Source organism: Acipenser ruthenus, chromosome 26 (genome assembly GCF_902713425.1).
Source record: "Acipenser ruthenus chromosome 26, fAciRut3.2 maternal haplotype, whole genome shotgun sequence".
NCBI lineage: Eukaryota > Metazoa > Chordata > Actinopteri > Acipenseriformes > Acipenseridae > Acipenser > Acipenser ruthenus.
In genome coordinates, this window is record NC_081214.1 from 15,410,800 (window position 1) to 15,425,476 (window position 14,677).

The following is a 14,677-nucleotide window of genomic DNA, read 5'->3' on the forward strand; positions in this document are numbered from 1 at the left end:
AGCAGCAGAAGATGGGTATACTTTCAGAACATTTTTGTTGTTGGTATATACAGTAATCCTTTGAATTTAGCAGTAATTGGGCCATATGTAAGATCCAATGTTTCATGTTTTCTGATGAGTTGTTTCTCCATCATATAACCACTTGTCATTTTAAGACCTTAGTGCCTAAACATTTTAAGCATCACTTTTTTTCTTTCATTTTTTTTAAACACTTAATTAGCTTGATTTTGATTGTGTTTATATTCTATTACATTGTTTTTAAGGACTCTGATCTGTTAGTACTGCAGGTTTCTAGGCAGCATGATTGAAGTTGTGGAAGTCATCTGCAGTAGGCAGGGTGATTAGGAATGAGTGGCGGGTAACTGGAATACAAGATCATTTTTGTCATTTTATTTTAATGGGCACTTTTTTTTTTAGTTTATTAACTATTTACTGACGTGTTTTAAAAAAACTAAACCTTCATCAAACATCAGAGCTCTACTTTTAAGTGTATTATATCCTTGCACTGGGGTTAAAGGATCTGTAAGAGGAATTTTCACAAATAAAATTTACTATGGATGTTTCACCTTTATTGGAATTACCCACTGGTTTATTAAATGTATCAAATCCTATGTAAATGTACTTGTGCAATTTTGCTCATTTTTCTACTTTGTAACTTTTTAAAAAGTTAGTGCCAGCTTTAAACCACTTCAACCTTCAGTATGATGTTTAGCATTATGAGATGTGAGAATTATTATTTATTTCTTAGCAGACACCCTTATCCAGGGCGACTTACAATTGTTACAAGATATCACATTATTTTTACATACAATTATATTATTTTTTACATACAATTACCCATTTATACGGTTGGGTTTTTACTGGAGCAATCTAGGTAAAGTACCTTGCTCAAGGGTACAGCAGTAGTGTCCCCCACCTGGGATTGAACCCACGACCCTCTAGTTAAGAGTCCCAAGACCTAACCACTACTCCACACTGCCAATTCGAGTGACATGTTCAGTATCCTGATCAATGAAAGCACAACCGCCTCCAACATCTCGTCTCATAGTTTACGTGCAAATTCCCTTCGAAGATGTACCATGCAACTATTAAAAGAAGGATGCAAACTGGAAAAAACTACTTAAAATGAGCAAAATTGCACAAGTCAGCCTATATAGGATTCAACACACAGCACAAATAAAAATGTAACAATAGACAACTTATTTTCTGCAAATATACCCTCTGCTTTTATTATACCATGTTTATTAAGCAGTGTGAACAGAAGGAATTTACTTTCATGGCTTACACGTTTGGAAGCATGGGGATCACCAGTGGTCTCAAATTAGCACCCAACAGTCCTTTATAAACTACTGTAATTCAGCATGTGTCAGACAAAGGATACAAAGTGAATGGGAGGGATGTTCAGGTCAGGACTGAGGTGCACTCTCAACAGAGTTATGAAGGGAAGCTCTCATGTTCTCTAAATATTATGAGTGTGACACACTAAAGTCAATAGCCAGAAAAGGGGTAATCATTTCCAAAATCTATTGAAAATTTTAGCAACACGGCAGGTGATGGTCAAGATAAAGGAGTTGGATTCACATTTGAGCAAAGCACTCGTAGTAAACTGCAACAAAGGAAATGGCTACAGAACAATATCAAAAGAAATATGGAATACCAAAATTAGAGCAATAAACAAGTACTACCACAGAACAAATTCAACTGAAATGCTTAAAAGAAGTGGACACCCAAAGAAAATTACAGGTATAAGACTTAAAGAAAGATTTTGAAGAACTGTACAAAAGCCACCTGAACACAGAAGAAAATTCATCAAACAAATGTTCTAAAATTTGCCAAGAAATATGAAAAGGAATCTGAAGCTTTCAACAAAATTCTCTGGTCCATAACTTTTCCCCATAAATGGACCACAATATATTTGGAGAAAAAAAAAAGGGAAGCCTTTAATGAAGGATACCTTGTGCCTACAGTTAAACATGGAGGTGGTTCAATCATGATATGGGAGTGTTTTAGCAGTTTAGGGACTGCAGACATTCATGTGATTGAAGATTGAATGAATACAGTCATGTATCAAAACATTCTACACAGTACTGCTCGTAGGCTGACTGGTATCTTCCAACAAGACAACGACCCAAAGCATATAGCTAAGTCAACTCTGGAATTCTTGAAGGAAACGGCATTATCCAAAATAGATGATGTAATAATTATTATACTACACCACAGAACATGGAAATGTAGTAATACTTTATAACCATGACCCATCATACACAAATGCAAATTTTGAAGTCCATTAAGTTTTAAACAATTAAAAACAATGTAAAGCCAGTTTTGTTGCACAGATCTGCTTTTCATGCATGTTTATTATTTACAAATAACCACACTCGCCAGCTTGCAAAGTGATTTTTATATCTACTGTACATAGTATATATAAAATCAAACACAACTTCCCAGAATGAACAATTAAGCAGAATTATGATGTACCACATTTTCTAGTTAGAAAAAAAAAATTGAAAAATGAACACATTTTAATCAAATCCTGTACAGAGCAGAGAAGCAGCAGCACATTCATTCTGGAGAGATTTATTCAATGAAAGAAACAACCTCATCCTCAAGACTTTTTAAAGCCTCTTACATTCTAGGTGTTATCAACAATGAAAGTGGGTTGGATTTCACTTGAACTAATGAAATCCATACATTTCAGATATCATCTTTAATAGCAGTTACAAGCAAGTGATCAAATACATCACCTGACACCTCACAAGCATTGTATTGCACAATTGTAATATTATATTATGTAAACTGGCAAGACCTCCAATGTTACAATACCATGGATGGTGTTACTGTATGGAAGCATCTTTATCTGACAGCAGCAGCACCACCAGCTGGTCAATCTGCATTACTGGAGATCAGTAATATTTCAAACATAAACTACAGAGCTTAAACCACTGCTTGGTATATTCGGTGTAAACTGCTAAAATAAGACCAAGATCTGAACTTTTCATATTACTTTTTGCAGCATATCTTTAAAACACACACTTTGCCTTAGGAGAGAATGTTCCAAATAAAGTGCCAATTTCCCTTAAAAAAAGGGAAAAGCTACCAATAAGTCTCCTAATGGGAGACAATATTCTAAGGGGTTTTAAAAAACATTAACACTGTTTCATTCTACATTTGCATCAGTCAGCTCTATTATGCTAGCTTTTCTAAGCAGATTTAACCAACAGACGCAAGTCCTACTTAGTGTAAAATTTCTACATGCACCAATAATGATGCACAGCTATAAACATAAATGATCAATTCATGATCAAACTACCAAGTTTAATAAAATAAGCAGTTCAACTGGAACTATTTGAATTAACTTTCACTTTCAAAGTATATCTTTTCACAAACTTGAAAGTTAAAAAGGACTAAAAGGCTATTGTTTTTAACCTTAAATTCAGTGATATGGCTCCATTCAAATTCTTGGTTGTAAAATCATTTATTTTTAAATAATTTATAGTTACTATAAAACATTGCTGATAGACGTGTGATTCTTATATAACCAAGAATTTGAAATCCACATAGCAAATAACACAGCATTTAATAAATTATTTGCTTTAACTCCTTTAAAGAATATTGTGTCTTCATAGTAAACTAATTCCTTTTGTGCGCTTGGTTATATTTTTCAGTTTAAAATAAAACTGCATTTGGTGGATATTTAAACGTAAGGTTATTTTGCCATTGCAGTTGTGGCGACAAGTTCAGAAGAAATACAACCCCTGGTGCCCTCTTGTACCCTTCAAAATGCAATAGAAATATGTATTCTCTTATTCAGGTTCGATATATAAAATCAAAAACCTGAACAACCCATATTTTGGTTATACCACCAGACTGTGAAAACAGCATTCTATTACTATCTCCAGCAACCAACACAGTTATTGTTGGAGCATAAGACAATTGTGTATCATTTTTAGACCTCCAAGCACGAATATTAGATGGAACAAATAAATAAATTTGGATGATGATTCACTTAAGGCAAAACGTTCTTAAAGATGTTACATATAGCAGTACCACTGAAATCACATTAAAACAGGATAGCAAATTATGGGGTAAAGACGGTTTTCAAAAAAAGTGCTGTCAAAACTGGAACTCTTACTGAATGGTTAAACAATGTATGTGTAATAAACAGAAAAGGTAAAATAATTGCTATCTAGAGTATGTACTCCTAAATTTTGCCAAATGCAATCAATCTTTGCACTCAATCCTGCTTGTACTAGGTCATTAATCAGAAGATTGATTGAAAATATAACTGACACTCTGGTAGTGGAATGAAACACTGTAGTAATAGAAGTTAGAAATGAGTAAGATAAAAGAATGATAGCCAAAAAGTTTTGACTTGTGATGATTATACAGATATGAGGAATTCACTCCCAAGCCGTTTCAATAGTGCCAAATTATTTAATTTGTTTTAGGACTTAGGGCAGCTAAGTTAATACAATTTTTTTATTTATTTTTTTTAATTGTACCTGCAAACAGAGCCCCAAATATGACACACAGTATTGTGATGAATGCAAAAAAGTAAAATAAAAAAATAAAAATTAGCAATAACCTAAATGTCCTTAAAATTACTAATGGGGCAAGGCAAAGGTAATTTGAATGTAAATATGAATGGGGATAGCCAAATATATTTCTGATTTAAATGTAGTTCAATCAAACACTTTTACCAATTGTTACTACATATTATAGACTTCTGGATTTTAATACAAACTACTTCATATTAAGATTCCCCAAATCTGTCACTACTACTTGTACAAAACATGTTAAATACGATTTTTTGTTTTACTTTTTAATATATAAAACAGGACAAATTATCTGAATAACATACTATTTACCATGCAAAGAAACCACATTTCCAAAGGGTAAAACAGTCTGGTTATTTGCAACATATACAAATGCATTTTACAACTCAGTGAAATGCATTCACTTCTCAGCACAAACGCTGACAAATGTTTAAAAATATGGTGTGACTGGGGAAAAAGTATTACACAGCTCTTTAAAAATCAGAGCATCTAGGTGAAGGGCTTGAACCTCACACTAGCACTGCACCCAGTCCTGGGTTTTAAAACATGACTTCTTTAGGTATATTATGAAATGAGCAGGTTCCAGGAGATTGCACAATCAGGCCCTTGGTAAATCTGCTCTGAATTGATCACATCCGTCACTGCATGGTAAACTGCAGGTTTACTAATAAGGTTTGTTCATGCAGCTATAAGGGAGGAACAATTTATTAACTTCAAACTCCTAATAATTTACATAATGTTTATTAAAGGTAGTTCTGAAACCAAGTACTGGACGCAGGGCTACCCTGAGTTTCAAGCCTTATAGGTGCATTCTGACCAATTTACTTTAACTAAATGATATGAAGCATATAAAGGGTAGTTTGAGGCATTCGCTTGCCAGATGAAACAACCTGTTAGAATGGCTACAGCACACCTGTTCACAGTGTGCAATAAAATCACCAGAACAGCTGATCCTATATTCATAGAACATGGAATAAACCACATATTCCATTATACGAAGAAGCTAGTTACTCCTGACAAATAACCTTCTTGTGCTCCCAATACCAGGAATGCAAGTTCAAAAAAAAAAAAAAAAGCTAGGTTATATCTTTATATGTGTAAAGGCAAATAAGTTAGGCCACTGCAATCTATTAATTAGGGTGAAAGTGAAAGGGCTAGGGCAGATAAGTTACCTTCGCCAACGCCCCACCTCCCCACCCTCACATATTTCCAAGCACGGTAAATGTTTCAATCCATAGTATAATAACAATAATAATAATAACAGTGCATTGAAAACTTACAGAACCTCTAGAAAAAGCTTTACATGTTTATTTTTTTTCTATTAAGAATTAAAGGGAATACATTTGTTTATGCAGATGGAAACTCCTGCCACTACCGTTTAAGAACAAATTTACAGGTTTTTCTTCTTTTGTTTTTTATTTTTCACTACAGCTAACTATTGCACAAACAGAAAATAAGAAAAATAATCTAATATGTTGCCTTTTATTAGACCACACTCTCTCGGTTGCTTGCGACCAAGACTGCCCTGCGGCAGATGGGACACGTTGAGTTTTCTGACAGCCAGCGGTCAATGCAGTGGACATGATACTCATGGGAGCAGGGAAGCTTGCGCAGCTTGTTTCCTTCTATGTATTCCATTATGCACACGCTGCAAGTCTTTAACGCATCATTCTCCCCATAATTCCTGGTGGAGAGGTTGTCAATTTGTTCTTTGGTGAGACCCCTGGGTTGGTCATCGTCGTCATCATTCAAAAGGAAAAAGTGTGCCAATCGGAGGAATGGCAATGACCCGGGTTCCTCTAAACTGATGGGACCCCGGGCTCCACGGCTCTCCCTTCCGGCCACGGTAGGTGAGCTGATTTCAGTGGCGGTGTCCCTGTGTTCTTCCGTGGTTTGTGGCTCTGGGGTCTCTGGGACTGAGCTGTTGCTGCTGTTGCTGGGGGTTTGTGACTCCGGGGGCTCCGACACAGGGTTTTGACCTCTGTTGGAGTCTGAGTCGCTGTCGCTATCCATGAAATAGCTCAGCTCCCCAAAGCCAGTCATTATCTGCCTGATCATAGTCTGCAGGGCCATGGATGTTGCCTCACTAAGCCCTGCATCCGATATTCTGCGGATCGGAATCCGGATGGTACTGACATAAGTCCGCACGCCTGCCCTCTCGGAATGGGAGAAAGTGCGCCGGAATCCCCCTCGCTCGCTCTCGTAAGTGTAGGTGTTGTTGGGGGTCTGCGAGCGGGACCTGGTGCGGCTGGCTATACTGTCCCTCTGCCGGTACTCTCCAGGACGGACTCTCCGCACCTGAAGGTCCAGCATGATGGTGGGGGGTCTCCTCCCGGCCGCACTGGCCTCGCTGCTAGAAGCTGTCTCCGAGGGGTTCTCCGGTTCTCGAGAGGCTTCTACAGATTCTGCTGGAGCAGAAGCAGGAACAGGAACAGGAACAGGAGCAGAGTCTGTGTCTGCTCCTGCAGCTGCATTCTCCATCTGAACATCGTATTCCACAGTGCTCTGCCTTGATAACACATGCTGTCTGGTTCTGGAGCTTCCTTCAATCTGAGGTTCAACTGGAGAAGGTGGCGTTTGCAATGGTGTGCTGCGGCGAGCCCGGCGCAGAACCTCCCCTCCGAGGTTCAATGGCGAGCGGCTCCTCTCGTTTCGAGCTCTAGTTCTCCTCAATTCCGGGCTTCGACTCCTGGCCCTTCGCTGTCCCCTCCGAGTGGGCTCCTCAACTTCGGGACTCTGGGGCTGTGGAGGTAAAACTGCTGGAGGAGTCTCGGGCCTGGGAGGCTCGAGCTCCATTTCAGGCTCCGGCACCGGCACCAATACAGGCTCCGGCACCAATACAGGCTCCGGCACCAATACAGGCTCCGGCACCAATACAGGCTCCGGCACCAATACAGGCTCCGGCACCAATACAGGCTCCGGCACCAATACAGGCTCCGGCACCGATTCAGGCTCCGGCACAGATTCAGGCTCCGGCACAGATTCAGGCTCCGGCACCGATTCAGGCTCCGGCACCGATTCAGGCTCCGGCTGCGATTCAGGCTCCGGCTGCGGTTCGGGCTCCAGCACCGATTCAGGCTCCGGCTGCCTGACGGTAGCAGGCGCCTCTGGCTCAGGAGTGGTGTCCATGGGCAGCTCCCCCTCCATCGTCTCAGGCTGTTCACCATCTTCCCTCGCCAGCTGTTCCCCCTCGGCTCTGGCCTGTTGCTCTGCTAAGTTCCGGTTGATGTTGATTTCCAAGCTGAATCTAAAGTCTCCACTGTTTGGGTTCGTTTGGCTCACTGCCCTCCACGACTGGTTCCCTCTGTGGCCACTTCTCGTTGTGTTTCCAGTTTGTCTCACAGAGTTCAACCAGTCTAGAATGGAGTCTCCGTTCGAACCATCTTCTGGGGCTTCAGGACCATCTTCTGTTACATTTAAACAAAAATCAGTGTCAATTGGAGAGGAATCTATTACAATTGTTTTACAAAGAAAAATAAGGTTGTTCTTCACAGAGTCTGTCTTGTCTACATAGTATACTTCATGTCAGTGCCCTAAATGCTATGCTTTTTATAGAAGTACAATAAAAATAAAAAAATACATATATATTATAGTATCTGATTATTGTACATTATAGTATCTGAAAATCACACATTAATTCACAGGTGTCTCCTAAATTAAAAAGTGAAATGGAAGCTATGCTTTTACCAGCTAGGCTGCCACATGCATAGGCACTTTCCAAACCCAAAAAAGTTGACTGCAGTTTAAACCCAGATGGATCATTTACATTTACAAGAATTAATGCATTTCGGCACCAAAAGCAAAACTACACTATCGGCAAATGAAAGGACAAACCCCTATTTTCTTCATTTCTGCTTTCACCGCTGTTCTGTTGCTCTGGTCTATCCTTAATTTGCTGCAGGCGACCCAGTAACTCTTCTTCAGTAATTTCACCTAAATGATAAAAAAAGAAAATAGGTGTGTCTCTTGTAATTTACGTTGTTTCCTCTGAAGGTAAAGCTGTGGACACTTTGTAAATCCTGTGTCCCACAGCCTCCCATTCACAATAGAATAGACACTAGAGAGACTGTTTGGGACAGTGGTAGCTTGTTCCATGATTATTTCTGGTTTCCTCGTTGCAAGAATCATGCCCAATGATTTAATTATGAGGCCAGCATTAGAGTGATGCTTAAAAATGCAAATACACTTTCCCATGATGTTTTTTTCCCCACCAAGAACTTGACAAGCAGAGTAAATAGCACTACAGAAGAACTTGTAACATAGTTGGAATGTTGGTAACAACTCAGATAACACAAAAGAAGCACTTCAAAACTGTTCAAATAAATGACCACAAGTTCTAATCGTTACTCTAAACACCACTGTTAATATATTACCTGTATAGACTTTTACTATTCAAAATTCATTTAAGTTTATTTACTAAAAAAGTAGAATATAACTTGTAGGATGTTGAGAAACATACATCTTATGTCAACTGCAGCCCCCCTGAGTTATATTTTTATATCTATGGGAGCACCAGTTTGGTGTAGAAATATATTGTCAGATAAAATGCCACAATACCATGCTCTATAAAATTGAACAAATGTACGATTAAATATGCAGCAGTTGTAATGAACATGTAATGCCTGCAGCCCCACAAGGTTTCTACTGAATTCTCAATAGTTCAAGAATATTTCTCACAGAAATTCAATCTATAAGAAATATCAACAAAAAGCTGTGTTATTTGAACACATCTGAGGACACCATTTTTAAATAGACACACAAACGGTTGCACCTTGGGGGAGTTAATCTGCTTCTTACCAGGAGTGCCGAGCAAGTTGTTGTCTCTCATGAGCCGGTAGTCTTCCTCGCTCAGGTTATTCACGAAGTGGTAGAAAGCCTCCTCTCGATCCAGCCGATCCAGCTGTCTCTGTCGCTGTGCTTCAGACTGCTCGCTGCCTCCTTGATCTGCGCTGTCCGAGTTCTCCATCGTCGTAGGGGGAGTCCTGCCTCTGCAATACAAATATGTAAAACATCAAATACAAACAATTACTTCTTCAAACAGGATATGGGTTCATGTTAATTGGAAATCTAGTCACCCAAACATAAGTTTGCAATCACTATGAAATCGATGAAAAGATTCGATAAGCTGTGCAAAATATAGCTACAGAGAATGTTCCTGTCGGCACTCAAAAAACCTTCAGGTCTCGATCAAATCCTTCGGCACACATTGTGTGCGTGTGCGCAACTATTCTGCAGCCCTTCCTAACCACACTCTCATTTTCAACGAATAAGTTAAAAGCAGGGGTGTCAAACTCAAGGCCTCGGAGGTACTTTATCCGGCCCCCCGCATAGTTCATTCATTACAGTGTAATTTGGCCGGGCCCAGTTTGCATCTATTGGGTTATTACACGCAAGAACTCCAAATCCCATCAGCCATTAGAAAAGTAGCAGGAAGCTCAGAGCCAAAGAAGACAGTGGGAGACAGCCAATCATATCTCGCACTTGGTGCTGAAGGCGTGTTTTCCATTAGACACTGTACTGACTGTCAAAAACAGTAATACCAGTAACAAAAAAAACAAAAATCTCAAACTCTCAAAATATCCAAGAAAATTCAATAAGGAAGCCAGATCGTTTCAGGAGTTTGAATATGTATTTGTAGAACAGCAAGACAAACCCATTTGCTTTGTACGTAAGGGAAGTATTGCAGATGAAAGAATTCAATTTAAGGCGCCACTATGAAACCAAACAAAGAAAAATACAGCAAGTTTGAAGGAAAGCAAAGGCAAGAAAAGGTGGCCGAATTAAAAGTGAGCGATGTGGCAGTAAAGGCAAGTTACCTTGTGTCAGAGTTAATCGCAAAGTCGTCACAGCCTTTTTCTGAGGGTGCTATTGTAAAACACTGCATGCTTAGTCACAGAAATAGTCTGCCCTGAGAAAAAGCATGTGTTTTCTAATGTCAGTCTTTCAAGAAATACCGTGGCTGAAAGAGAGGATGACCTGGCAACCGATCTTCAAGATCAGCTTACTGAAAAATCAAGCGATTTCGTAGCCTTTTCTCTTGCTGTTGACGGGAGAACAGATATTACTGATACCGCTCAGTTATCAATTTTTATTCGGGTGTTGATAAAGACTTCATCATTACCAAAGAGCTGTTGGATGTTGCAGCTATGCACGGCACTACCACAGCAAACAATATATTTCAACAGTTTATGAAGTGTGTGCACAACATGAAATTACAGTGGCAGAAATTAGTTGGCTTGACAACAAGATGGAGCACCTGCCATGTGTGATAAAAAAAAGGGGGCTTGTTGCTTTGGTGTGCAAAAAAACTACAGGAGGTGAATTGTCCAGCAACACTTACCACTGTATTCTACACCAGGAAGCGCTGTGTGGGAAGGTGCTGAAAATGGATCACATAATAGTCACGGTTGTGAAAACAGTAAGTTTCATCAGGGTAAAGTTTGAATCACCAGCAATTCCGAGCTTAATGTTCAACATGGTGATTTGCCGTGCCACACCGAAGTTGGCTGGCTTAGCCGCAGTGCAGTACTTACAAGGTTCTTTGAATTGCATCAGGAAATATAACTTTTCATGCACAATAAAGGGAAAGAAATTCGAGAGCTTTCAGATGCAAAGTGGTTGTGTGATTTGGGGGTTTTCTGCGATATAACCGAACAGCTCAACAATTTAAACATGAAACTGCAAGGCTGGAAACAAGTCATAACTGAAATGTACGACGGTGTAAAGGCGTTTGAGCTAAAGTTAAGTTTGTAGGAAAAACACATGCTGCAAGGAAACCTCATTTTCCAACGTGCCAAGCTACGGCAGATTTAACTTTTCCTGGTAGTGCGTTTGCTGCAAAACTAAACGTGTTGCGTGTGCTACTTGAGCGGCGTTTCAGCTTTTTTCATATTCATTTGGCATAGCTGTGGAAACTGCACCAAAAGACATTCAGATGGAACTTGAATTGCAGTGCAATAGCGCACAGAAGGCTAAGTTTGATTCTGTCTCGGCTGAGCTGTTTTACCTGTTCCTTCCAACCACATTCCCACAGATTAATGAATCTGCTCAAAGATCTCACCTGAATGAGAAGCATCTACACTCTGTGCTAAAGATTGCTTCAGCACAAGACATGAATTCCAGTATTGACAAGTGTTCACGAAAACGGTGTCTGGTTTCTTCAGTAAATGAGAACACACAGGGCAGCAAATAGGTAAGATAACATTTGTTTTAAAAAAAGTTATAATACATTCCCACACGACTGTTTCTACTCACTGCTATAGAAACAAGCCAAGCACAGTATGGTCCATTTCTTCCGTGATTATAAAATACTCCAGAACGTGCAATACTAAACATTTGACAAGTTTTAACATTTGTCAATGTGTTGAGTACTACTGCTACACGTCTAAATGAGCTTAAATCAGCCACTCTGCTTAACTTCTTACTTCCATTGGTGACATTATTCAACAAAAAGTCATTGTAAAACCAGAAGCACTATTTTTAATTCAAATTTGACACTGAAAAACAAAATATACTCTCGCTTAATTGAACCCCAAACATGCTACGTTATTTTATAAAAGTTAATGTAATTCATCTCGCATCATCATCAACTCTAGATACCGTCTCTGTTCTATTTGTCAACAACGGCAATTGATGTGCCAATCAATGTACAGCAATGCCTCGCTGGAAAATCAATCGTTACCTTGTCTCCTAACAGACTGACCATCTCTGTTTCTAATCACGTACGAATGACAAACTATTTCTGAGATAGACATGTAGTATACTTTATGCTCGTTTTATTGAGTCGCTTGATGACACTGGAAAATCTCATTTTCATTAACCAAGGTAGCATTGCCGCTGTCTTCTTCGCTTTCCATTTACAAGATGTGGAATATAAATGTACAGTATAATGTAGCAGGTACGCATGTGCTGAAATAGCAAGCCCGTGTTTGACTTGCTGGTGAACAAAAAACAGTAATCACTTTATATCTCAAGTACAGGCAAGCTGGAAGAAGAAAAAAAAACAAAATGGCACCATGAATGTGAACCAGGCAACTAGGTCAAAAACAACCATTTCACTTCAATCCTGGCCTTCATCTCAGCACTGCTAAACCAATAATTTAGAATAATTCTACAGCTTCAGAAAACTAACAATGCGTATAGATAGTCTCACTCAAAGTATATTCTCATCAGACAGTAATAACTCAAATATTTTAACAGGGCCAACCTCGATCTTTTAAAAAAAATACGGTTTTAATCTAAACAAAACATAATTTTACAGCTACCCAGTAATCCTTTACACCAAGTATTAGGTGGTGCAGAAAACCTCACATTATAATGTATATATTTTTAGACGTGAATACCAAAGGAAAGGCACAGCACCGTACACTGCACAACAGAAAATAAACAAGGAGTTTCTATTTTAAACACCGTCATCGTTTCATTCTCACTAACACAATTATGGGTAAAATTCCGCAACAGCCGTTGATTCGCTAAATACGCAATTTACCTGTTTCAATCTGTCGCCGTTATTTGTATTAAAACGTGAGAACTTGTTTGTATTTTTTTCGGGTTCGCCTCTGTCTCCCTTCGTCTTAAACTGCCAGCGTCTCCATTATTCCTAAACACACCGGAAGCGGGAGCGGAGATAAGGCGGAAACACACCAGGGATAGCAAGCCTCGCGAGAGAGTCCACTCATAGTGTATAGACAGCGCCCCCCATTGCCCGGAGGAAAGACCACCACCTGCGTTTTATAATTACAGCATTTTAATTACAGGTTCTGACATTCATAAACGGTACAACAATACACGACTAAATGCGAATTCCCCAAATACTAGCTTTTTGGAAACAAGGTACTTGACAAATACTAATTGGAAATATATCGCACTGTACACTAATTTATCCTACATGCATGTGCAATGAAATCCCGTGTAAAATTCTTAACGAGACCAAATCAACGTACTGCAGCTAGCCACCGATATATTAGCTGATGTAGAACCAAGAACCACTGAGTTCATTCTGCAACCAAGATAGCAAAACTGATGCATTTAATCATAAAATAAAAATGCTATTATTACAGACCTCTATATATATATGGAATAAAATGGTTATTGTAGGATTTTATATATATATATATATATATATATATATATATATATATATATATATATATATATATATATATACTGTAATTATATATATATATATATATATATATATATATATATATATATATATATATATATATATATTAGTTATGCAAATAAAAAAAAGCTCTGAACATAGCGAAAAAATAATGCTAACATTAGTTAACCATAAATGTTATTATTGGTTACGCACGAACTTTCTGTCTCCCACAGGAAACGGAAACCACTGAGCTCAGTGGTAGGAGAAAAGAAAAGGAAGAAAGTCCCTTCAGTGCAGCAAAAATAACTGCAGGGTGTGGGCAGAATTCACAACGCAGGCGGTTAACGACAGGCGAGGGTACTAGAGCAGCACCTAGTGTCCATGCGCGGGACTGCACGGTTAGGCGAATCATTCTCAAATGTAGAAATAAAGAATACAACTTGTGTATGTGATGTTGATAATATCTATTATTATTAGCTGCCTTTGTTTTCATGTTTCTTTTGTAAAAGAGATTCTTCATCTCCAGTGACTTCCTGGTAAAATACATTTTTAAAACTGTAACTTTAAAATAAAAAACAAGGACAATTTAATTAAAGACTTTTGTTTACAATATGTATTATTATTATTATTATTATTATTATTATTATTATTATTATTATTATTATTATGGCTTTTAATTGACTTTATGTAAAGTGATTATCTATGTTTGTATTTATTTTTTTCAAAACTATTAGGGGACTTACACAGGGAACTTACTTTCATAGTCTTTCACGCCCAATAATAAATACAATTAAATATGTAAACAGAAGGATAACAGCTGGTAAAGTTACACAGCAATTAATGAAGCTGATTTATTCTTCAGTTTTTAACTTGAAAGGTTTTAAAAAAAAAAAAAAAAGAAGAATTAAAGACTTTAAAAATCAGCCCTAATGTCCCTGAAGCACATTGACATGGAATAAAAAAGAAGCATTGCTACAGTATGTAACATTACACATTTCTAGATACAATTTGAAAT

The 14,677-nt window shown here is 38.3% G+C and overlaps 1 protein-coding gene across 2 annotated transcripts; it reads right to left on the reverse strand.

The window, feature by feature from the left end:
* Positions 1–2,323: 2,323 nt before the first annotated feature.
* Positions 2,324–13,931, reverse strand: LOC117430744 (E3 ubiquitin-protein ligase RLIM). Of its 2 annotated transcripts, none has more exons than XM_059000825.1 (4): positions 13,876–13,931; positions 9,354–9,544; positions 8,391–8,489; positions 2,324–7,963 (listed from the first exon to the last, which is right to left on the reverse strand). In XM_059000825.1, the coding sequence occupies exons 2-4, from the start codon at positions 9,520–9,522 to the stop codon at positions 6,042–6,044; spliced, it is 2,190 nt and encodes a 729-aa protein (XP_058856808.1). In that variant the 5' UTR covers positions 9,523–9,544; positions 13,876–13,931; the 3' UTR covers positions 2,324–6,041. The 2 variants fall into 2 exon arrangements, with proteins under 2 accessions (XP_058856808.1, XP_058856807.1); XM_059000824.1 differs by lacking the exon at positions 13,876–13,931 and adding an exon at positions 13,045–13,247.
* Positions 13,932–14,677: the final 746 nt, after the last annotated feature.

Bases quoted from the DNA above. Each gene is read 5' to 3' on its own strand.
- LOC117430744 (XM_059000825.1), bottom strand. From the start codon at position 9,522: ATGGAGAACTCGGACAGCGCAGATCAAGGAGGCAGCGAGCAGTCTGAA. The intron at 8,490-9,353 runs GTAAGAAGCAGA...TTTATCATTTAG, and splicing joins CAACTTGCTCGGCACTCCTG to GTGAAATTACTGAAGAAGAG. The intron at 7,964-8,390 runs GTTTGTCCTTTC...TAAATGTAACAG, and splicing joins CAGAAATGAAGAAAATAGGG to AAGATGGTCCTGAAGCCCCA.